Source organism: Solea senegalensis, linkage group LG2 (assembly GCF_019176455.1).
Source record: "Solea senegalensis isolate Sse05_10M linkage group LG2, IFAPA_SoseM_1, whole genome shotgun sequence".
In the NCBI taxonomy this organism is placed as follows: domain Eukaryota; kingdom Metazoa; phylum Chordata; class Actinopteri; order Pleuronectiformes; family Soleidae; genus Solea; species Solea senegalensis.
The window spans coordinates 14,557,127-14,583,201 of record NC_058022.1 but is presented as its reverse complement, the minus strand read 5'-3'; the positions used below and the strand labels follow the sequence as shown (position 1 = coordinate 14,583,201).

The following is a 26,075-nucleotide window of genomic DNA, read 5'->3' as shown; positions in this document are numbered from 1 at the left end:
ATTCAAGAGTGTGGGTGTGGATGCTGGTGTCAATGGCCAACTATCATCAAATTCGGCTTTTGGTTACGTAGCCTGTCTCTTATACTAGTTTGATCAGGAAGATGAAAGATGCATGCCCAGTCAAACCACTTAATGTGCCCGTTTTGTGGCAGCAATGCCGTATCAAATAAATGACAGCTTTCCAAGACCCATTTTGCACAAGCTGGACCATTAGCATAAAAGCTGTTCCAGCTACAGTTCATGCATAATCTCCAATGCGCATTTCCCATGCATATCCCAAACACATTTTACTACTGAATCTTAATTCCACAACACCAACAACAGTGGGGAAAAAACCTTAAACCTTGAACAAAGTACACAGATGGTGAAAACAGATAGGAATTACTAAAATAAGACTGATCTTAGCCTGTTTTCATCCTGCCACTGGCCATTTCTTTCTATGGGCTGTGAAGGTGGGGGCAAATCCTTGGGTTTGCTGGGAGAAAAAGCAATTTCACATAGATAATGCAGCCATGGTGAAGCTCCATCTGGCTTTTGCTGATAAGAGCGCCCCTGTGACAGAGGCAATTTGCGTTGTTCACTGAACTTCAGAGAGCCAACAGGCACCCATACGCACTCAGGGGATGTTTCTGTTCAGGGTGGAGGGCTAAGGGAACCACAGCATTGGGTGGAAAAATTGTCTCAATGGCTATGCTCTAGAAAGGGAAGGGCAGAGGTTTTTGGAATGGGAGTGACCCTAGGGTAAACTGGGGGACAGGACCTGTGACAAATCTGTTGTGAAGATACAAATAGCCTAGACGAGAAAAGGACCATGTCACTTTCTTCCCCAAGATGACATTTCTGGCCTATTCTCCTGAGCAGGGTTCCTTAATACAGGTCCTCGAAATATGTGGAAGAACACACCTAATTCAAATAAATAGGTAGTTATTAGGCTTCTGCAGTGTTCTTCAAGTGTGTTGGAGCAGGTGAACATCTAAAAACATGCAATGCAGGGTGTCCCCAGGACAGGGATTGAGAAACCCTGCTCTAGATGATCAGGGGAAGGTGACATACAATTCGTGGCGTGTTTCCACCAAGTGGAGCGGTTCAGTTGGGTTCAGTGTTTTTTTTTTTGCATTTACATTATGAAGTATAAATAACCAGCCAGAACCTTTCCATTTTTTGGTACCCTTACCTTAGGTTACTAGAGTAATGGTAAGGTATGTTACGGTACGAGAGGAGCTAGACCAATGACAGTCAACTTATTGAGCGACAGAAAAGCAACTGGTGTTTCTTCAGCGGTGGCAATGAGGTGCTCCGTAATTGTCTGTTGTGTTGTCTGTTGTGTCATGTACAAGGTTGTTGTTCGTTGTCCCCCCATTGGTACAACGTCACGCTACGTGTCCCGCTGACACGGCCATCGGGCACAGCGCACACCATGATGGAATCAAAGCTTTAGCTCCCTGGTCAAAATGTAACTGGGACATCAAAGATGCATCATATAGTGAGTGTTTTACATGACAAATTCACCCCAAGAACACCTAAGACAACTGTAAAACCACATAACTAACTGACAACCACAGCATGATGGACCACTGGTCATTGCAGAAGGTGTGATAAATCTATACTCAGTCAGACATCATAAGTGGAGACACAGCAAAACCTGATGTAACTTTATTGCAGCACAAGTGGCAAAGCTGCTAATGCGGCTTAAAAAAAAACTTTGTTTTTGAAACACTTCCAGGACCAATACAGCAACTTAATGAGAAATATGAAGAAAACAAATCAAACACCTTCACAGATCTCTGAACAACTTAGAAAAAAAGAAACAAAAATCCATACCCTCAGTACAACACATGCAACACCTGCAGTATTGAATTTCAGTTCCATGTCAAGAAGAAAAACTCAAAGTTAGACTCTTAACACTGCAGAGAGGACACTACTGTCACTATACATGGATGATCACTGTTACTCAATAAGAGCAGCTGATCTTAAGAGTAAAACATAAGTGCAAGTTGGCATTTACTCCACTGGTCTCTACAGTCAGTGGGGTGTAAGTGTTATGCGTCCCATCAGGCAGATGATACAGATCACTGAAAACACTGACAGACTAAAGAACAGTTTTAACCCCACAGTCAATAATATATTGAATCAAAATTCACACATTCACAATCGTGATACCTGTCTGGAGGCATTGTGCAATATTGCAAAAATACTGAATGCAGATGTCTGTCTATTTGCAGTATGTGTTTATTTCTAACCTTTACAAATATTTTATATGTTAGGATGTATTTTTACTCGCTTTATCTTTTGGAATACACTCAATTTTGTTGTATATGTTACAATGACAATAAAGATATTCTATTCTATTCTATATTTTCACTCTATTCAATTCAATGTGTGTAAAAATGTGTGAGGGGTGGAGAGGGAGGACCTCCAAGGTCGAGTGCTGCAGACACAGAGGTCAGTAGCCACACAGAATTGCTTTTAGTTAACCCAATACGACCTAGTCATTGCTCATATCTGGCAGATGTACACACATACTCAATACAGGACTTTAAGATGCTACAAAAAGAGGACATAAAAAAACAATCAAACAAATCAGGTTATTAAATGATATGCACAAACATTCTTTGTTAATGCAAAAGTCTTATAAAAACAACAAAGCTGGTAGTGCTCTGTCTTGGTCTGGTTTTATTATTAGTAAGCAGTCACTGAGTTTAACTCGTGCAATATGTGTACGTAATGCTAAGGAAAGGGAAAGGAAACAAAGGACAATAGTAGGACAAACACAGCGTTTACCAGTAACATGAATTAGGGTTTCACTCCAGGTTTCAGAGGGTAGGTCACACTAAATAGTGATTGAGAGATAATTATACTGTATGGTCATTATAGCATTGCTAAAACAACAAATCTAATGATGGTCTATGACTTTCGCACAGTACTGTATTTACTTGCATATCATAATTTAGGGGTTTTTTTTGCTGCTTGTCTGGGTCTTGATCTTGCCAGTAGCAGGATAAATAACAAAGCCAAAATATTGCTTTCATGCTGCGGCATGCCACTTCTCCTCTGGTATCATGAGAACATCCAAGGCCAAATGGGATATAAAATCCCAGCTGCATGCAGTGCACTTGTTCCAGGGTTAACACCCACGTGGATGTGCATAAAATTCCTCAACAAAAGGTGTAGAGGACACAACCAACATCAACAATTTCCATTCAATGGACTGAAGCAGCAGTTCTATTCCAAGTACTTCAACCTTTAAAAATGTCTCAGACTCTCAGACATTCACGTAACAGCCAACAGCCTCTGATCATAAGTGAGGACAGGGATGTAAATGATCTGATAAATCAAGTGCTTTTTTTTTTTTCACCAAAACAGTTTGTGCCAATCTGCTTGTAGAAAATGAGATACTTAAACTACTTCAGCAGCACCTCACTCCCAATACAGCACTGCCCACAGGCTAGAGGTATATCCAATAATCTTCTGTTGATGGAAGCTTTACTGACACAATTCTGCTTCATAAAATAAGCATTTACTGGAGTATAATATATTACTCTGCCAAACTTCTCCAGAATTTTCCAAGGAATACACCCTCCATAAATACAATCATTTTTGAAATTTTCTTTGAGATGCCGTACTAGGAGCTGTTGCCCTTCCTAGACGACTCCCACTGTCACCAACACCACACTTAAGATAAGGTGGCCGTCAGTCAAAATGACCTTCTCACTTTAATTGCACACTTCATTATAAATTATAAAATGGGGGATTGTTGAACAAACCACAACCCCAAGATGGGTTTGTGAATAACAGAGTACAATTTACATAATTACTATTACGAATGGTTCTATTAGCCAAGTCCTGTCTAATCACGCAAATTTGCCCTTACCTTGCTACTGAGTACATAAAGAGAAAATCATTATCAGGAGAGCCAGGGTTCCTGCCATAGTCCATGTATTTCTTCTGAGTGGTGTTCTTGATGTCTTTGATAACCAGCTCCATCTCTTTACTTAAGTTGGACTCCGTCTTTAAATAATAAGAACAAAATGACATTGAAATAAAACAAAGTTCAGCTTTCCTGGGATGCATCATGTTTTGATACAGTTTTTAGGACTAAAACATACTGTAAATTATAAAAATAATGGATGGCCGTAAAAATGCAACAAAATTTGAGACTGAAAAAGTGTATCGCAATATTAATATATTTTGGTAATTTTTCTGTCAAATAAAAGTAGCACAGAGGCAATTATGAGAACTATAGATTATAATATAAATGACATCTATCATACAATCACAGACATACATTCATTGTATGAAAGGGTCTGGTAAACACTGACATTTTGAGGATAGCAGGTGTTTGATTAAACAGGAGCTCATTTCCTGAGAGAATTAACCTCTGTTACCATCTGCATCATTGGTCAACACCCCTTGTGATTTGGCGTCAGCTCATTGTACTAATTACAATCACTCTCTGTTACCACTAGCCCCTAATGAGATGACTGTGTTTAAAGCACAGCTGTGAAAGACACACAGTATGCCTTTAGTGATAAACTCCCAGTTTTACTATAAAACTTACAGGGAAAGGACCGAGTCTCTCCTGAAGATCTTCTACTTCCTTTACAAGCACACCTGTCTTCTTGTTTGTGGGTGCATGCCAGGCTCCACCCTCTGTGCCCCGCCCAGGGCGACAGGGAAGGACGCTATTAGCAAACTGTCGACAGAGGGGACACGTAAATTCACCCTTGTCGACAGAGAAACCCTGGAGGACCTGGTCGTTCTGAAAAACAAAAAGAAAAATGTATTCTTTAGTTTAAGTAAAATAAAAATCTCTGCTACTCAGAGACTAAAAATTAAAAAACAAAATTACTGAAATACTGTCAAATCAAAAGGTTAAAAATAAAACTCAGCATTTCACAGTTTTCAATAAAAAAAACACATCAAGTAAACCCTAACCCTTCTCCAATTTAAGTATTTGTAATTAATGAATAATGAATATTGGATTTATGTACTTGGCAGGCAACTTGCATGTTTAACTGATGACAAAAACAGCCTCTCGACTAACTAACTCATTATGAGATTTGTCTTACCCTCAGTGACTCCATGTATGACTTGTGGCAATCTATATGCAAAGTGTGTCCACAGGTCTGGACGTAGACGCCTCCATCCCAACCTATTGACACGGACTGCAGACAAGAACTCTGCAGAATTCAAAAGAGAATGTTCACATCAATTAGAGTATGGAAATTTGTCTCCAAAGCATCAACCTCTTGGACCTTTTGTGGTGCTGGTGATTCAATAGAACAACCCATCAAACTATATAACAAAGAGGAAATAAACTAGTTTATATTATTCTTTGTTTTATGAGGTAAAGAGTAAATTAAGAGTCTTATATTTGGTTATATCCAAGTCATTGATTGTAATGAACGTTGGATTTGCCACAGTAGGTTTTCATTAGGCTTTATACTTTTAGTTTGGAGTATTGATTGTGCACACTTAAGTGCATTTTATTTGGCCGTTTTTCACATAATGTAACAAACAAACGGTTACTACCAGAGGCAGTAAAACAACATATTCATACCTTTGCTGACATGCAGGTAAACTTAGTGTCAAGAATTTCTTAGAAAGGTTGAGACCCCTTCTGAAGTTGTAATATTAAGCCAACAAAACCATAACCCTAATAGTGCACTAAGCACTCTGACCTCTTTCTCTGGTTATAAATCTGACAACATCATCTGCAATACACCCACATCTTTGAAGAATCTTTGCATCAGCGTGAGTCTGACATCGTGAGCCACTCCACATGTGTCTGCAGGGTAGATGTGCTCTTCATCAGTCGTTGGTAAATCCTTTGCCTCTTTGTTTTTGCAGCGATGCCCAAGGACTGAAAGCAAAATCAGTAATGAAGAATAATGAGTCCAAATCATTTAGTATTTGCATAAAACTGTGTAGATTTATGATTGTAGTTTAAGATTACGCAGTGTTGGGCTACAAGTTACGCAGTACCTGAAGATGCCTGCAGGAGAACTACAAGGCCAATGGGACGGTCCTCAGTGGAGGGTCCACTTTGGCCACAGATCACACATTCGTAAAGAACCTCAGACTCCATTACTTCAGATGCCCCTACATCCATGGCCGCCTCAGTGTCTGGGGATTCTGTCATAGAAAGAAGAAGAAAAAAATAAAACATCCAGACAAAATATGGCATGGCAAATATATACTGTATATATACACATATATATATATATATATATATATATATATATATATATATATATATATATATATATATATATATATATACACACATATATATACACACACACATATATATACACACACATATATATATATATATATATATATATATATATATACACACACATATACATATATACATACATACATATATGTATATACACATATATATACATACATATATGTATACACACACACACAAATATATATACAATTTTGACAGTCAAAGTGGGACTTAAATGAAATAAAGTATGTATTTATTGTCCAAATATCAATGGTGAGAATAAAAACAAATTCCTTTTTTTGCTTCTTTTTCATGATAGCCAACACTGGAAATTAATTACTGATGTGATATCAGTTTTAAATGTTAAGAACTGTGTTCAATTTGAGGAGCTTGTGTAGCGTAGAAATGCCAACCCGTGTTGGATATTGATTTATTGCTTTTTTGGAATAATATGTTCACAGGAGAGGTCAACATGTTCCTGGGGAAATGAAAGCTGTTTGCACTACACTAAAGCTTTAGCCCCAGGCCATCCGAGTACACAGAGCCACACACATACACAGTGCGTGCGCACACACACAATGACAAGGACACCGTCTGCTGGTGTGGAAGTGCTTTATGCTTCCCACAGCATACATTTGCGATTCCGCTTCAAACTATTGTGCACATGCAGAGAAACTGAGACCATTTTAAAGCTAATGATGATTCGCAACACTGCTAAACAAATCTAAACTGCAACAAATGATATAGCTAATGAACAGCGAGGAAAAGTCTAGAGAAAAGTATTATCTCTGTTTAAAATTACATCAAGCCTGCACATACACACCATTTTTATTATGTCTTCAATGGCAAGTAGGTACAATGAAAACAAATTAACCATCACTCTGCAACTCTGAGACCTAGTTCCTTATCTAAAGTGTAATTTTCCCAGCAGCCACACCAAAGATGATATGAATTAACAGAAGTTCCTTTTATCAAACACAATTTGAAGTTTTGTGAATTATTGTCATTGTGAATGTTAATTCTGTGACAAAAGCTGCTTAAAACTAGACAATTATGCAATTCTATCTCCAAAGGTATTTTGTGGAGAAGAGGGCAGAAGCCATGAAAAATACCATCGTTATTTTAGTTCTGAAATTAAAGATCACACAGTAGGTTAAATCTTTCAGTTCTGTTTAAATTTCACATTAGGGCAGAAGATGTACTGCCAAAAGTTTGCTTGAAGTAAATGAACGAAAGTCACTGCTCCAGAAGACGTGTGCAGGGAGAGGTCAGCTTACAGTCCTGCCAGAATGGTCCATCTGATCACAGCAACCATTATTCATTCTCTAACCATACTGTCTCAGAGTAGGTCCTGGACGTCCAGCCCACTATTAGTGCTTTGATCCTTTGTGCCCTCAGCCAGCAGTCACCCTCACTCCCCCAGGAACCCTCTCCTCTCAGTTTCCTTTAACAGGCCCACAGAAATCACAAATGTGGACTCAGCCCACTGTCACCTTGCCCCAGTGTAAGAGGAATAGCAGTGATAGGTTTATTTCAGCCAAGAGCATTTTTCTTTAAAAGGGCTATATTAATATGTCCTTCAAACAAAAAGTCCTCATCTTTGAGGTTTTATAAAGGTTTTTTAAAAACAGTCTGTTCGGATGTTCTTAACAATCAAGTTTTATTTTTGTTGTCGTATATCTGTACAAAAAACAACTGCGCTCTAGGTGCAAATATCCACAACAGTATTTGTTTTGGTTAGATATGCTGATACTACAAATATTTTGTAGCTCAAAGAGACCTGGTTATATTACTTCTTTATAGTACTTCTAAAGCAGTGCCATCTAAACATTCATCTTAAACATGTATAAACTGAGGAAAGTCATTTGCACAAAATTGCACTCTCAATTTCTTTATTCGTAATTCAAGTTAGACTACCAATAAACCGTAGAACTGCAACTAATGATTATTTCCATAAACCATTAACATGTTGATTATTTTCTCGAAACGAGTACTTGTTTGGTTTGTAAATGTGAGAAAATGTGGATTGTTGTTTCCCAAACCTTGAAATGATATTCTCAAATGTCGTGTTTTGTCCACAAACCAAAATTACTAATTTTAATGATCTTAAAATCTTTGTTGGTGCAAAGAATAATTGTTGCAGCCCAAATAAATTGAAGCAATAAGTCAATAAGCAAAAGGTGAGCTGGCTCTTTCTTACCAACATCCATAGCAGTTTCCATGAAACTCTTCTGTCTGGAGGCAAATTCAGCAAGCAGTTTCTGCTGTCTTTCTCTAGCCCTCTGACGCCTGCAAGACAGAACCAATGAAAGGTTATCTTACAATACCTAACAAAAGCAAACCAGTTTTTAAACTTGAAATCACAGAAAATGACTACTAAATGAACATGTCATATTTCAACACAGAAAAGGGGTAATTATTAAAATAATATGATGAATTGAGCCCTGCTCTGCAGACCTTCAGGGTGAGACCTGACTGTAAATTAAATCTCTAATAAGAACACATAAACAAAGGCTGACAGGAGCTTTGCAGCTCAATAATTTTCACTGATGGCTTATGGGTGCCGACAATCAGCCTAAAGAATGGGCAGCCGCCTCTCACTTCTTACTGGCCTGGGTACACTGCTGCCTGGCTGTTGCCATGGAAACTGCTCTGTTCAAGAGAATGGGACTCGATTCTACCATTACCTGTGTGTGGGGATGAAGTCAACCCAAAAGCAGGCCATTATCAAATGGTTATAGCCCATTCCATCACGATTAGAGGAACACAGACTGGTAGGGGGATTTGAAGCAGCCAAAAACAGCCGACTTTGACTTGATTTGTTTTTTCCAAACACAGGTTAATAGCAACACATATGAATAAGTATCTTTCCAAAAAAGATTAGCAAACTGAGTTTTTAAATCAGCTGCATAGGCATATTAACAGGACAGAATCATATAGGATAGAGGAAAAAAGGGACTTAATTCAAACCAATTGTCCTTGCACATTATTGTGGTATACAATTTTTACAGTGTGTTTTACACAATTATAGATTTCAAGTTAGAGCTGAGAAGTAGGCTTAAAATTCATATTGCGGTATAATTTGAAACGTCTTGTAGTAACTCACTCTTCTCCACTTGCTCACAGACCTGGGCAAACAATTTGGGTATTTCCACTTCAGCAAAGTGCTTGATGCTCGGCACCACAAATCTTTGATCAAGAATTTAAATCATGACCAGAAAGATGCTTCTCCCGTGGGGGGCTGCCTTTTTGTAATTTTCCATATACATTCATATTCATATATCCATGTTTGTTTTCAATTGAAGCACACATATAATGCTTGCACACACACATTAAATGTGACATTGCTTCGCTGATTAGACAATCGACAGGGAAAATCCTGACCATTTTGTAGTGGTTATATTGCATAAAGGGCGGAATACAGACACACAGAATACAACTAAACTGTACTGTGGTTTACTGTAGTGAGTATATTGTCACCACCACCACCCCTTCCACCCGATGTACACCTGTGCACACAGACACACGCTTATGGGAAACTGTAAATGTTCGATACACCTTAGCTACCAAAGACAAAATGTCGCACTTGCAAGGTTGCACACTCTAGAGCCCTGCGTTTGTCCGTTTTCGATGTGATTCTTTGAAACCAAGCCGAGTCCACAAGTCAATCCTTTTTACAATTTCCTCATTCTCGATCTTGACGCACTCACAACCCTCAGCCATTTATAAACCTTGCAACTTTAATTTAATGAAGCTGTGCAAGTGTAGTTAAAAACATACACTACCTCTCTTCTTTATCCATGGTTTTCTTGTCAGAGGGACTGCTCTTCTTTGGTGGCACTGGAGGACAGACCTTTCCACAAATGTCCTGGATGCTACGCTTGATTTGGCAGCTGCGAGTGGCTGCCTTTGTGAGGATTCTCTCAATAGCTGTAATACCATCTCCATGAGCATGGCGGCTCGTGTCCATATCCTCTAGCCAGGATGCCGACAGAGAGTTCTGTCTGGATGACATTTTCTGGTGGAGCTTGATGAGGAGGGACAGCATGCTTTCTCTGATTTCCAGGATCTCCGTCACCAACTGTGGAGGTGTCCCTGGGGGGACCCAGCGTGTGGAGCTCTTGGGCCTGATGACCTGGGTGGCTTCACTGTTGCTGCGGTTGATTATTTCTTGGAACTTCCTCCTGCGCTCCGCCACAAGACTGAACATCTGAGCCTCACGGAGGTTCTGGGAAAGCATTGAAAACATAATTAAAAAAAAAAATATTCCATGTTGATATGAATCAGATTAAAAAAATTCACATCAAGCTTTACATGGGTAGCTAAGCAGCTTGATAGAGCTAATGTGATTTAAGAATCAATAACCCACAGTAAACATGTATGAACTACTGTCACAAACTTACAAAGTAATAGCCCTTGCTATATATTAAGTGTCAAGCCCAAAATAAATTAACACAATGTGTGAAAGGACAGGGGAAAAAAAACCAGACCAGCATGCTATCAAATTCCACCTTTATCTGGGTGTTGTGACAGACCAGTCTTTAAGAACAAACACCATCTCCTCAAAATTACATCACTAATCGTCTGAAAGACTTTGATGGATTGAAGGGGTGGTTCATTACCATAGTCAGACCATACATAAAGACATCAAATTGAATGTCCATTTTATCCAAATTTCAGCTGACATCTCATGAATACCTTTGCTGATGGTGCTAAAAAAACAACAACCATATTCCAGGAAAAATTCTAATCATCCTGATGTAAAAGCACACAAGCCATCTGAAGGATTGCCCTGACCTGACCTGACAAAAAGCACCTGAGCTGCACCGTTAAATAAACATACATCATATGGCCCAGTCAAGGCAACATCCATCATACTGACATGCGGTTAAAAAGCATTTACCCAAACCTGCATTACACACATAATTAGTTTCAGCAGTCAAGAGGGAAAGAAACTGCTGAAGCACAACATTATACACAAACCAGGACACACAACAGCAGACCTCCTTTGAAGAGCACAAAACAAACCTCGTGCACAAATTTTCTTTCATAAAAAGAAAATACAATAAATACATAAATACAATTAGCAAATTCAGTTGCTTTTTGTTTTTGTTTTTAATTTAAAATATAGGTGCAGATGGCTACCTCTCTCCAATTCCCTGACAGACGTCTGGAGTTCTGTGGAGCAGGTACAGCAAAATGAATGACAATAACAATGATAATGACAGATGAATATGAAGGTCCCAAATAAACAATGTTAAGATGATGAATTAACACATGCCACTGCAGATTTAACGGAACTGTGAAAGAAAAGTATCACACCAAAAATAAGTCTTCACCATTATCTGTTGAATAAGCAGCCTAACGACTATTAGGTTACCCACTGTCCGCATTGTGCACCATGTTGATGCTCGGTGGTAAACTTTGTACAGGAAGCAGGTACGAGGTTATAATTTGATAAAACAGCAGCAGCTGAAAGAGATGTTAATTCAATCTTTGCACAGCATGTTGGCGCAAACAGTACTTTTTCGTTTGAATGCGTCCAATAAAATCCGTGTGTAATTTACATCTCTTTTGTTCACAATGTTTTGCATAATTGCCACACTGAGCTACTGATTTACTGATTTATGTGAGCAGAAGTGACATGGGTCATTTACGATGCCAAACTGTGGAAACCATGCATAGACAGCAGAGAGCTATTTCACGACTTCTGGAGGACTTTAAGGTACCTAAAGAAATCTGACAGCAAAGTGGCAAAGTGACGACTAATATAATCCAGCAGGATACTCCCCTATAAATACAAGTTCCATAATGACTGTCCTAAGTACTAAGATGCTAAGTCTGCTCTCCAACCAATGCCATTTAGTATAGACAGGAAGCACAGAGCTATATAAACAGAGACATTACTATGATTATTACCAAAGTGACATTGCAAAGTTAATGGTTCTGTCTTTCAGCTCAGCTTTCAAAAGGACTGGGCAATAAGGGTGGGCAATAAACTTAAGCATTCAAAGACTTATAACTGAACTACAGTGCAGAAACATTGAACAGGCAATGTTCTACTATAAGGTAAATGAAAGACATATGGCGCATTTCCACCGGCTCTACTCGCCTCGCCACGGCACGGTTTAAGTAGCACTTCCACTAGCATAGTACCTGGTAAGAGGTACTATTTTCCAAGCGTGCTAGTAGTAGGTACTATGCGATGATTGGTCAGACTGCTGGCCGCTGACTGGCCAGAGTGCCGTCATAGGAAGAGACGTCCAACACAGAAATCAAGCCGAACAGCGCCGAACTGTAGATCACTGAAAACTACTTAACAATCCTAAAAACGTGGGTTAATCTCCAACAACTACCAGGGAAACCTCTATATTTAACAGGAGTGGTGGAGTGGTGTATTTAGGGACAGCGCCGCTGATCGCGAGCCACAGACCGCTGCAGTAGGCTGCACTTTGGAGACGTGTGGACAGAAATCAAGCCGAACAGTGCCGAATTGTAGATTAGTTAAAACTACTTAACAATCCTAAAAATGTGGGTTAATCCCCAACTACTACAGAAGTCTGGTGTAAAGTCACTAGTCACTAGTCAGACTTTTGTTTTTAAAACTTGGGCAACACCAAAATAAAACCAAATAACTTAAGATAAACACTATTTAATATCTATCCCCAAGCAGCTGTTTTTCTCCCTATTAGCATAACCACACGCAGCTAACCTGTGTGACAGGGAGAATGCTAGTTCGAGGTCATGTGATCATGTTGGCCCACCCGTGGTCATGTGACATTGAATCCTTCTCACTGTTGAAACATTCAGCAAATGTGTGGAGTTTCACTTTTTTGTAAAGTCATATAAATACTTGATAATGTAACTTTGCATATATTTAAAACAATCACGATATTATCTTACCTCTATTGGACAATAATTCAATAGTAATATATCGCAACATGATTTACCTCAATATTACAAAGGTTTGATATATATATAAAGATCATGTTTCTGCAAGCACTTTGAAACACAGTTGCTGTAAATCTTGCCTTTGCAAAATGTCTGAGTTCGGTCTGTCAAGATTATAAGCACAATTACCTGGTTTCTTCAACATTCCTTAGGGAGCAAAGAGTCATTCACATTTTAGATTATTATCAATATCAACTGATGTGATGATGAAACCGTTTTGTCGTAATAACATTTTTGGCCATACTGCCCAGCCCTTGCCTGAAGCAAAGCTTGTTTTACCTGGCCATAAGAAGAAGCTTCAGTGCTGGTGCTAGGAGGGGCCTCCCTCTTCACTTCAGGAGCCGTCTCAGGAACCCGAACCCTCACAAAATTGATGACATGGTGCAGGTTGGAGAGGAGGTTGGTGCCAGGGAACCAGCTGTCATGGCAGTGCTCCTCAATACAAGGTTCCTGGAAGCATAAGATATACATTTTGCAGGATGTGGGTTTGCAGTCCATTCTACGCAATGTGAAGGCTGCAGCTCAGAGCCCTTATATCTCACCTCATCTCCCTTGTTGTCTTGAACTTGGTTGTCTAAGCCAAGCTCAATCAGGTACAGCACCATGCAGAGCACATGCTCAGACATGTTCTGATGATCCATCCATATCTATAACATATTAAACCATTAGTTAAACAAATATGACTCATTATTACTGTTACTAACTCCACAAATGCTGCAGCAGTTTTAAATTTGGAACATTGAATTTGTTTACTGTTCACTTTGTGCTACATTATTTTTCACCAGTATCTTGTAACATGTCAACAGCAATTATTTGTTATGTCACAGTAAATGTGCAGCAGATAAATAGGTTAAACACAGCCAGGTCTAGTTTAGTTTAAGGTGTAAATTGAGCAATGTATTATCAATGATAGAGGTTAAAAGGCTCACCTTGTAAAGGAGAGTAAATATCACAATGTGTAGTGTCTTGCAGTGCAACAGCTTGATGAGGCCTTTGTAACACGGGTGCAAAGGTGTCCTCTCCTTGTACGGTGGCCATGGATTGCCGGTGTGAATACCAGACTGCTTCAAACTAGTCCACAAAAAAAGAAATACATATATCAGGTGACCAACCAGCCAATGTCACACCAATAAAAATGTCTGTTCACTCAAATGTAACAAAAGTTTGACAAAGTCCCAGCTAATACTGTTAATAATAATTCACTGTACAAAAGATTTTTGTCTATGCAACAGAACACTTGATGAGCAGCACGGTCACGCACTCTATTAGTGATATTGGGATCAGTGTTATATAACACCATGGCCGGCTTGACAGGCAATCCATCATAACCAAACGGCGTGAATGAGCAACATGAGGCTGGCATTAGACTGAAAGTGGAAATGACAGCTTGAATATGTTTCAAGGGGAAATATGGCTCCATTCCAGTTGGCTTGAAAAAATAAAGTACTGGCAAAGAAAAGGGTTGTGAAAGAATTGCAAGTTAACTATGACGTATTTAGCTACACATCCCTTTGTAGAAAAGGTTAACTTTCAAGCGACCCGTTTTTAAACACTGAAACACAGTGATCCTAAGAGAATTGAGCCCAAATATCTCCTTCTCCAACACTACCAACACATCTTTCTTGGGAGATGTCTGCACTGCAATCAAAGAAGAAAGATTTCCTTGATTCTACAACACTTCAGCCTGTAATAATAGATTTTTTTTTTTTCCCCTCAAGAGCAATTTAATTGGAACCAAGTCCAGTGCCCAGCAGACCTGACCTTTCTAATCATGTCCGTTCAACAGCAGGTGAGAAAGGAGAAGCTATGACACCGAGCAGATCAAGATGTAGGTTGGTATGGATGAATAAACACAATACTCAAGAAAAAAAACACAACTGTAGGCAAAATACATACAAAAATGAGATTATATCATGAGATTAACAAAAGACACTGCTCTACATGATATAAGATTAAAGGAATAACTGCAACAGTGTTAAACTTACAATGCTGAGTATCTGTCCATCGCTGACTGGACGTCACGTCGATAGACTGTTCTGAGGATGACCATGATGGGGTCAAACTCATTTTCCCACACCTCCGCTAAGTGACTGAGGATGACCATGATGGGGTCAAACTCATTTTCCCACACCTCCGCTAAGTGACAGAAGGGAGGGAAATGTTTAGTAAACTCTGGTACAAAACCACAATGAATCCTTTTCTTCCTGCTTTCACCTCCTCTTTTAAGTGGTTTAAGCCTGACCCCAAGTGGTCGGCTACATTTATGACAGACGTAACACTCTGGGTTTTCTAGGTACATTTCTATTCATAAATCAAAATACTAGGAGTGCAATAGAGAGCAATTTTAACTTCTGTAAACATGTTAGTTTGTCTTAGGTTAGACTTTGTGGTGGTAAGTCCTATACCAGAAAATAGCGATTAAAGTACAGCTAATATTGGTAAGAAATGTATTTTCCCATCCACATAGAAAATAGACCACAATGGATTTATTTTAACACATACCAGTAGACTTTTCTTTGTTGTTTTTCAGTTTTATACATTTTCTCTTAATTTTAAACATGTACTTCCCTCCAAATTGCATTTTTAACATTAAAATTGACCAATAGCAGGAAGTAGACCTCTCACTAAAAGGTCCCTTGGGTAAAAATTTGGTTCTGCAGATGTAGCACAGAAAGCATTCAGCATAGAGAAGATGAGCACTCCAACTTTTTTGCTAGGGTGGCAGGAAACCTTGAGTCTGCACAACAACACTTGTACAGTACAAGTACTCAGTAATTTAAAAGAACAAAAACCTGGCCGACCTGTTATCTGGAGCAAAATGTTCCTTCCAGCAGATCTCTGTCAACTCTCACACGCTACATAAAAAGCTAAATGTCTTTGGCAGTTTTAGTTAATCAATACTCCCCTAGCAATACATACGGTCAATACCTGATAGCAAACACAGTTTCTTTGTTTTCATGCTCAAAACAAACCATGTTATTTACTTCCACATCCCTAATTCTATGTAAATTTACCACACCAAGTCATTTTTAAAGACATTCTGGACAAAAAAATGAACAGGGTATTTGTTACAATGGTCCGTTTTTTAATCATCCTACCTTTTGGTGTGTACATGCCCTGTTGCATGGAGCCTCCAGGCTCAAACACTGGGGCTTTGAAGTCGGCCACACCAGAGAGCATCTCCTCAAAACTACAACTCCCTGGTACGATGCCACTTTTGGGGTTGGGATTCTCAGGAATCTAAGTAAACACTGATAAGGAAAAAAAACAAGGGTGTCCCAAAGGAATTAAATATTGTGACCATTTATGGTATGTGTTTAGTACTGAAGGATACAAGGTCCAAAAGTGCACTGTGTGTACGGTCATTCATACACAACTGTGAGACCATCTCAGATCGAAGGATCTCATCGTCCGTCATCCCTGAGAATGAGAGAGTGAATGATTAATAAACAGTACAGCCCAACATTTTATAACGTAAGTCTGATGTCTGAGTGTTTAAGCAAATATCAAACTAACAATCTTATTCAACACCATAAATGTCAGGGCTCCAGCCTCGACTTTCTGCAATGGTTGCAGTGGTGCACTTAACTTTTTAGTTTAGGTAGACCGGCACAAAATTTAGGTGCACACCAATTTTTCTACGTGTCCCCTTCTGCACCACAATTTCAAGGGTTGGCTTTTTGTCTTATGTAAATGACTGTGAACAAGAATAAGGTGTAGGTAAATGTTTGTCTATATTTGAAGCACAAATATAGTGTAGTGTACTGTAGGGAGTATACAGTATCACTATAGTAGACCACTGCTATATAGTGAATAGTGATTAAACCATTAAACTCTTAGTTATTGCCTTTGGTGGTTTGAATATCAATATCTGCACCTCACAAAATCTGCTCATGATAACAGTGGCCCACAAAAAATAGGTGAAACAACATTTAAATAACTTAGAATTTGTTGAGCAGTATCTAGCCCCATAATATCCCCATAATATAGCCCCATAATATCCCATAATATGCGAGAAATCTGAAACACTGTTTTACTGTTTATGCCAGAGCATGATTTCCTGCAATACCACTTACCTAAATGTATACGAAGGCTCGTTAGTATGACCAAGAAAGTCAGAGCTCCTTCAAGCATCGGCCTCTCCTGCTCAGAGTCTAACACCGCATTCTGATGCTGAGACGCCATGGTCAAAAGGTCAACCACTTTAAACCTGTAAGGCAGGAAACAGTGTAAAGAATGCATGAACTGCTCACTAATCTGTTTGTGAATTGAAATGTATTATGCAGCAACAAGTACACGTGTGTGCATGAAATGGCTGACCTCTCAAAAACACTTGAGATAAAGTAGTCGGGGTCAAGCCTTGATGCACAAACCTGTTACAAGAAACAACAATAAATACACAATTTAATCTTTAAAAAGAAAATCCAATCTGATATAAAATGTAAGTATTTGATCCAGTTAATCCTAACCTGGAGCAAATAGATGTCTGGGTCAATCATCGAGTTGCAGAAATGTGACTGCACATATGTCATAGCCTGACCTTTGATCTGGAGGCCATTCCTGACCCACATGTTGCTGTGGATCTCCGACAGGCACGCCTACAACAGTTTTAGTTTTTAGTTTTTTTTAACACATGGTTTTTACTGAAAAATGGCTACAAGGAGGTGTGGGTGAATATGCATTTAAAATAGGCTCTTTAGTGTTAGACCTGGATTTGGAGTGGATGCACCATGATCTTCATCAGCATCTCTTGATCAGGAAGGAGGCTGTCCAAGTCCAGGCCTTGGCACTTTATAGCCTAACAAATTTCAACCAAAAAAAAAAGAACATCACCACTAAAACACACACGCACTGCAGACTCATGCCTTAATAGATGAGATCTTCTGACTTACCTTACTGAGGAACATAGCATAGTAGCGGTGCAGTGGCAGGTGAAACGTAACCTGATTTAGAGCAGGCTGTGAGAGATACAGAAAACATGAGAATTGGGGAAGAGGAATTCTTGCATTCTTGGCACATTAATCGTTCAATTTACCTCATCAATAAAGCCAATGGCATCAAACCAGATCTGAAGGGTTTCCAAACAGTAGCGTACCACAGTTTTAGTATATTCCTGAGTCTCCTGTTAACAGACAATTTAAAATGTTAAAATTTATGAAGCTAAGGAACTGAGAGGGAGAACAGTCTTGATGTGAACACGGATCCAGACTAAGTCTTTGCATTGGTTGCACTGGTGCAGTTAGGTGCACCTAATAACTCTATTAGAATACTACTATACTGTACTGTGGTGTAGTTGGGTCTACCGTAGTCACCACCCTCCATGTGCATGAACACACACTCCGGACGGTGCAAATTTTTCCAGCATTGAGTTCACATATAAGAGTGATGGTGCTACGCTTGTGAGATTAGAAACAGGGAGGGAGATAATGTTGATGCTGTGCCGTGTCTGAGATTACTAATAGAGAAGGGTACTAGCAAGCTAATACTATCTACCGAACTTACAAACTGAGGCACTCGTAGAAGAAAAATACCTCATTCTGCATGTAATTGTTTGATATAGGCTGCATGCACTGTGTGTGGAGAGAAGGGGCAGACAAATCAGCTGTGTGTGTGCGTGCCTGCATGTCAGTGTGTTTGAGAGTGAGGCGGGGCAGGGAGATGAATGAACAGAACAATACGTAGTGTTTATAAAATCACATTGGGAAAAAACGAGACAGAATCAATATGTCACGGTCAGTGTTGATTCTGTCGCCAACCATTGATCAATGTATGGGAAACTCTAGGAATGTTAGGTGCACCAGTGCGATCAAAGAAACACATTAAGTCACACTCTAAAGCCCTGATAATGACATGACTTACTTTGACTTTGCAGTGTGTTAAGAGACCCCACATTGGTTGTGCACATGCCTCAAGTTCTGCTGCAAATGCTGCATAGTATGTCTGAGACTCAAATTCCACGTGTTCATTTAACTCCCGCTTATTCAGGTTCATACCTGTCATAGCAAGAAATTAATGAAACAAACAAATTATTATTGTTATCGTTGCACTCGACACACATTCACTGATCTTTCAATGCTAGTATAAACTAGCAAAGGAAAATAGACATCAGAATAACAAACAAAGGATTTCACTTTGTTTATCAACACACATAAATACATATATAGTATAGTATAGTATAGTATAGTATAGTATTTATGCAAAAGTAGTTCAGGAGATGTGCATAACACGTAACGGTGACTCTGTGCACTCAACACTCTGCAAGTGGATACTCAGGCCCACTGTGCAAGGGTTGAGCGTTATTTTTAGGCTGGTGGTAGAGTTCACGTGGCAAATGAGCAGCAGTGGCTACAATTCTAATTCGGTGACGAAGTGTCACACACACATCACAACTCAGATTATTTATAGTCAGACTAAACTAAAGATGTTGCACCAGCATGCTGAGCAATGATGCATAATGGTGAAACTACTGGACATGAGCCAAAATTAATTAAAGACAGATGAACGTATCTTTTTGAAAACTGCGTCTCAAATTTTTCATTCTGCTACATTCAGTGTAAGAATGTGTTTATGTGAATGGGAGGTGTTGAGATCTAAGCTACCATTCAAATGTCTAATTTACTTTTCACCTTTTCAATAATGACTTACCCTGAAAAAATGACACAAAGCTCATCCAGAGCATCAACAAGGATTGGTCCTCCAGGAACTTCTTTGCTACACTTTGATGCGAGAGGATGTTGATGAAGTCACTAACTAATGGCCAGTACGTGTTGTTCTTTAGCAGTGCCTCACTGCAGTTCACCACAACATGACGACTGCTCTCTTCATCTAAGAAGTGAAAAAACACACATACACATGCACATTAAGCGGACAGCATTTCGGGTTGTATTGCATCCAAGTTATTTAAATGCATAACATAAAAACAAAGACATGTTTAAGTAGTTCTACAATAGCTTGCCAATACTGAATAATGTACGCTGCAGGATTTTAAAAGCACTGAAATGGAACATTCCATCTGATTTCACTTAAAGCCTGTAATAATAAGAAAGGCCAGAGGGATGAAACAACTGTGCATGTTCTTCAATTGAAAACTATTAGAAATACATAATTTACTGCTGCATTTTGCTCCATGTGGTCTTCTAATTCAATTTTTATGAACAGAGAACTAATGATGGACCAGAAAGAAATTAGAAATCCAATCAAATAAATTAACTAAATAAAACAGTTGACCAAAGTGATCTACAGCAGTAAAATTAAATTAAATAATTTGTACATAGATGACATCTCACTCACAAAGTGCAGAACAAGAGAATGACACTCAAATGCAGAAAACAGGTGAGTCTTTAAAGGAGATTTAAAATTAGTGAAGACAGTGAAGAGACCGGTCTAATGTGTAATTACAGTCTATTCCACAATTTAGGGGCTGCAACTGCGAAAGCTTGATCTTTCGCCCCATATCACACGCAAGGTGATAGTTTTAGCTGATATCTTAAAACTCAAATTTCTGTTTATAAAGCAAAGGTTTTACATGTGTTCTGCCAATTCAAACTAGGACAAGAATCACTCTGTCCCCAGCTTCAATCTTCAAAAAAAAAAGAATGATTGATAAAGTACGATGAGGTGTGGTGACATTTACCTTGGAGTTCGCTTTTAATAAGGCAACTCTCCATCATGTAGAGGAGGACTGTGACCATTATATCAAGTAGATGACACTCCTCTGTCATGTGTCGAGCCAGCTCCTCGTTGCTGAACAGCTGAACACTAATATGTACAATGCGGTTGGACATGGTGTCTGACTCATGGCTTTTCATCAGTGTTTTCATGATGAATGCATAATGTTGAACAAATGTTTTTGTAAAATTGATCTGCCAACGAGAAAAACAAGACAATTAAAGCTTATGGTTATGGTGCTGTCTGTTGAGGAGGAGCAATCAATTTGCATTTCAGTTAACTGATATTTGACGCCATGATAAACCTACTACATTACATCAAGTACATCATCACTAGAGAGACACTTATATTGCTTCACTTTTGTAAATACATGCAAACATAGAAAAGAAATACCTTGTAATCTTGATCTGGCAACATGTTTAGTAAGAAGGTGACCATCTTTTGGGGAAACTCATATTTTATAGTCCAAAAAAGCAACTCCTCCAGAAAGCATTTATGCTTCAAAGATTCAATAATCCTTGGGTCTGAGAGCAAAAAAATAAATAAACATAATAAAATAAAGAGCCCATGTACCATTTATTGATGTATTGCATTATACTTACCTTTGGTACTGCTACTCAGCTTAACCCTCTTCCTCTGACCAACCGACTGTCCTGCATCTTGGTCATCCTAAGAGTACAAATACATAAAGAAGAGACAAATTAATAAAACGGTTTTACAGTAACTGCAAAATCAGTTCATATAAAATTATAACTAAATGTCTCTTTTATGGTGGGTACTATGATGGGTAAAACAATGTTTAATAGACAAAACCACTCATGTGGTGATAAAAAATTAAGAACATTTTTTGGAACCTTCAATTTAAAATGCTTCTGCACAAACAACACAAACCTCTTTAATTGACTCATCTGGGCTCCCTGGTGCAGCAGATCCTACAAAAAAAAATATGCATAAATAGCAGTTAGCAGCAGTTTAAGGCACACTGACAAAGATAATATAGCAGCAAATTTTGTTTAAACAACATGTGACATGTTGAGATTTAAAAATGATTCAGGCAAAGGGTGTTCATTTCCATGAGTGATGTCTTTGCGGTTTGTGTGAGAGAGTGTATTTGTTTAGATTGAATGAAACAATGTCTGGAATAGCAATGATGTAGCACTTTAGTATACTGTGAGTAAAAGGGCACTTTTTTTTTTTTTTACATTAAGCATGTTTGACTGTTGTGAAAAACTGATTATTTCAGCATGATTTCCAATCGCCAACAGATGATTACTGAAAATATTCTTCATTATGTTAAATTACCTAAAAGGGCCATTGCACCTGCACCTCCTTCAGCACCGACAGTGACATCAGCAGTAGCACCTTGGGCTTTCTCCTCCACAGACACCAGACCTGAATTCTTTAACGCTGACAAGTATTTGTCATAGTTCTTTTTGGCGTACAAATTCTCCTCTTGGCCTGCAACAAAGAGGCAAATGATTAGACAACGTACCAACAGCTGTAATTCTGATATCTCATATGTTAAAAATCAAACACAAAAACAAATGTATTATAAGCTAATGTGCAGAATGTGGGTGTAAATAGGATTGTAGTTTAATTGAAGATGCAGGCCACACGTTTTTTTTTCTTTTTATTTCTTTTGCATTCATAGTGAATAGCAGAGCGCGTACCTGTTCCTTTGCATTTCAGTGATGCCCTAAGTAAGTCACCTGCCAAGTTTAAAGCCTGTTAAGCGACCCATTTAATAGATATGTGATTAAGAGACAAACGGGCAGAGACCTCCTGTGTTTCTAATCCTGTCAAAGTCAACACTGCACACACTGGTGTGTTATTTGAACAAAGAACAATTAAGTGTGCAATTTACTACATGGTTGCAGGGGTAACCTGAATTCAGATCAAAGAAAGATGAGGGTGGCATCTGTCTCCAATGCTCTCCATACATTTCTCCATGTGAGGCAGAAGCAGCTTGAAGTAGTGATGTATTTGTATAAGTTTGAAGTCTGTCAAGCATTAGCTTGGACAGTTATGTGATGGACAGAGAGACAGGCATATAGGCAGATGTTCCTTGAATTGATAGACGAGAGACGTGCTTAATATTAGTATGCCTTCTCATTTCAGGTTACAGCTTCTTATAAAAGCTCAATCTACCATTTCCTCTTGAAGAGTGGCTGTACGGCAACAGACAAAAATAACAACAGCTCAATAACATAAGGCCTTGTGCCACTGACAGAGAACCTCAAATACTATAGGAAAAATATTTACCCATGCTCAGCTCTTTGAATGTCTGCAGATTGGTCAAGATCTTCGTCAGTACAGTCCTCATTGCTCCGCCCATCTTTGTTAGCTCTTCCAGGAAAGAGATCTGAGGCTCTAGCTGCTGAAGGACTTTCTGTAGATCTCTGTCCGTTGAAGTGTCTGGTAAAGCAAGATAATGATAGAAGCCATGACACTAAATAGTTTGTATTATAACCATGGGATGAGACAGTTGTTGTAGCACTACTATGCATGTAAACACTTGTGTGACAATCAATATCCATCTTGCTTAGCAGACAAGGTTTGATATTATATGTATGTTTGGAGAATCACACAACATATCAAGGTTTTGGAAAGACTCAGGCACATTTTACATGTTGTATTTGCTAGATACAGATTTAAAATGGTCAGTGATTACATCTTTACTAAGAGAAGACTATTTTTAGACTATTTTGTTCTTAATGGATGACCCAATCGCTAGATCAGATGTAGGAAAAAGAAAAAAAGTGAAATCCATTATATCCACAAACCCTAAATATTACATAAATGTTTCACTAAGAACATTCAACTCAGTGCACCACTACCAGGCTATGAGTGAAGGATGCACATATCCACTGATGGAGCATTATGTTTTTGTAATGGCTGGTCAAAGCAAGGCAGTTAATGCATCAGTCCAAATGGGTTATTCCAAGAAAAGTTATTGTAAAAGAGGTAAAAGACTGTATTTGATTCATATCAGTATCTGTAGAAGTTCAAGGTTGTAATATTGGTATGGTAACACAAAAAAATTGTATCAAGCTCTCCTTAGTATTTTTACCTGGTTCAACATATCCATCCCTCAGATACTGTATGATACATTGAATGAAGCGTGGAAGGACAATCTCAGACATCAAGAGAAGGTCTTGAGGTATTGAAGGGACATTTTCGCCAGTTTTCAACCGATGTCGTCTGCAAAATCTGCAAGAGAGAAAGACACATATTGGCGTTGCAGACCTTTTTCTGTTTAGATCATCATAACAGCTAAAACTAGGACATTATAAGAAGAGAAGCTCTATAATGGACAAACGAGAATGCGAATTTATGTGGGTTTTTTTCTTTACATACAATATAGAGCTGAAACAATTACTTGATTAATCGATTATTAATCGATTACTAAATTAATCGCCAACTGTTTTGATAATCGATTAAATGGTTTGAGGCTTTTTTTGTGATTAAAGCAAGATTTCTGATTGTTTGAGCTTCTCAAATGTGAACATTTTCTAGTTTCTTTGCTCCAGATAAAGAAATCATTAACTGAATAATTTTGGTTTGTGGCCAAAACAAGACATTTGAGAACATCATCATTTCCAGGTTTGACAAACACTGATCAACATTTTTTAACCTTTAACGACATTTTATGGAAAAAAGATTACTCTCCTAATCGAGAAAATAATCGACAGATTAATTGACTATGAAAATAGCTATAATAGAATTAAGTATCTAGCCAGCGATCTATCTATATTACAAACAAGGGCTGGTGTTAAAAATGGTTTGGATTTGAGTATTCCAGCTTTAAAATATGAGCAGAATTTAATCAAATGCAATACGCATGGCATAATTAATTGAAAATAACTTTCTCATGTTACTCAAGACTTGACAGCATCAGACACATCGGGTTTAAAAACGATATATACCGTCTGTGTCAGGAGTTTGTGCTCAACTTTCTAACGGGATTTGAGGAAAGCCAAAATACAGACAAAATAAAAGGCTGATAGAGGTTTTCAACGTTCATTTTACCCACGAACATGAATTTGATTAACTGCACAAAACGGCAGCGGTGTTTACAGTTTTAAATCGGCCAATAACATTGAGAAATCTAGAGCATAAAGAGGGCTACACCTTAATTAGATGACCTGTGTACCTGTGCGAGCAAAGAGAGTATTTCAACTTAACAAGGGTTTGTTGTTTTACATCTAACAGACGTCTAAAACCACAACGTAATGGTTTCTACAACTTTCACTCAAGAGCAAAAATCAGTCTTAAAACCGTCTGTCATCTCGACAATTATCGACACTGACTAAAAGAAAGATAGCCTTTTTGGACCATCATCGTCCACTCCTAGACACGGGCAACGCAACATTCAAATTAGCAGTAAATCATCAGCATATCTCAGGCAGAATTATCTGAACGCTGCCATCGACTACACCGATATTACTTTAAAACGAAAGCTGTCAAAACAACACTTGGCCCTAACCGAAAGCTACTAGCTTAGCACCTTAGCACGTAGCTAGCTCGGACTTACCCACTGTCTCGCATGACATTACTGTCTCCACAGTCACAGGCCCCACCAGCCTGGCTCCTGAACATGTTGAAATCATGGCCGGTGTGGTCTCCATTATTAAAGCACTCAGCACACAGCGACATGCAGGGTGATATGCCACACGTCCGGCATCGATATGCCACGAAATTAGCCGTCCACACCAAACCGCACAGAGTCGCGTTGTCATAGGACCGCACCGTTACGCAGAACTCCTCGAATCCTTCCCCTCCAGCAATGAGACATTTACACCAGTCAAGAGCCTCTGTGTCCGCCGCTGGTTTCTCGGGATTTAGCACCACGTCAAGCAGCTCCTGCAGTTGTCGGACCCCGGAGCTATTGTCAGTACGGTTTAAGTCTGCCTTAAAGTGGGCGGCAGTGGCTTTCTTGTCCCGGCGCAGCAGCGACGCCGCCATCATGCACTCTGGCTTGCTGTCCACAAATTTATTTTTGTTGTCTTGCATCCATGTTCTCGGGCTTTCTCGCGATACGGCTCTTGCGTCGCTGTCGACTGGTAGACTTCCAATAACACGCCGAGCGTACTATGAACACAGATAAATGTACTTTCAAGTATTTGTACCCTCTGACTATACCTCGCGCATGTATTTAATCCAGCAGAATCGCAGCAGTTTATCTCCGTGTTGAAACAGCCTCGATTCATGCACA

At 38.9% G+C, this 26,075-nt stretch overlaps 1 protein-coding gene across 1 annotated transcript in view; it reads right to left on the bottom strand.

The window, feature by feature from the left end:
- ubr3 (ubiquitin protein ligase E3 component n-recognin 3) overlaps nt 1-26,062 on the bottom strand; it is a 41,745-nt gene extending 15,683 nt beyond the window's left edge. Inside the window, exons 1-29 of the mRNA XM_044019636.1 lie at nt 25,395-26,062; nt 23,931-24,070; nt 23,123-23,275; nt 22,163-22,318; nt 21,752-21,792; nt 21,463-21,529; nt 21,254-21,384; nt 20,826-21,054; nt 19,838-20,017; nt 19,052-19,185; nt 18,228-18,314; nt 18,085-18,150; nt 17,901-17,990; nt 17,662-17,790; nt 17,513-17,565; nt 17,269-17,402; nt 16,527-16,612; nt 16,291-16,432; nt 15,178-15,274; nt 14,122-14,263; nt 13,735-13,839; nt 13,472-13,642; nt 10,027-10,469; nt 8,442-8,530; nt 5,986-6,135; nt 5,730-5,863; nt 5,070-5,180; nt 4,559-4,759; nt 3,872-4,008 (exon numbers count right to left, since the gene is read on the bottom strand). Coding sequence (XP_043875571.1) covers nt 3,872-4,008; nt 4,559-4,759; nt 5,070-5,180; nt 5,730-5,863; nt 5,986-6,135; nt 8,442-8,530; nt 10,027-10,469; nt 13,472-13,642; nt 13,735-13,839; nt 14,122-14,263; nt 15,178-15,274; nt 16,291-16,432; nt 16,527-16,612; nt 17,269-17,402; nt 17,513-17,565; nt 17,662-17,790; nt 17,901-17,990; nt 18,085-18,150; nt 18,228-18,314; nt 19,052-19,185; nt 19,838-20,017; nt 20,826-21,054; nt 21,254-21,384; nt 21,463-21,529; nt 21,752-21,792; nt 22,163-22,318; nt 23,123-23,275; nt 23,931-24,070; nt 25,395-25,873 — 4,277 coding nt within the window. The 5' untranslated portion in view covers nt 25,874-26,062. The remainder of the gene's footprint in view (nt 1-3,871; nt 4,009-4,558; nt 4,760-5,069; nt 5,181-5,729; nt 5,864-5,985; nt 6,136-8,441; nt 8,531-10,026; nt 10,470-13,471; nt 13,643-13,734; nt 13,840-14,121; nt 14,264-15,177; nt 15,275-16,290; nt 16,433-16,526; nt 16,613-17,268; nt 17,403-17,512; nt 17,566-17,661; nt 17,791-17,900; nt 17,991-18,084; nt 18,151-18,227; nt 18,315-19,051; nt 19,186-19,837; nt 20,018-20,825; nt 21,055-21,253; nt 21,385-21,462; nt 21,530-21,751; nt 21,793-22,162; nt 22,319-23,122; nt 23,276-23,930; nt 24,071-25,394) is intronic.
- Between the last annotated feature and the right edge of the window lie 13 nt (nt 26,063-26,075).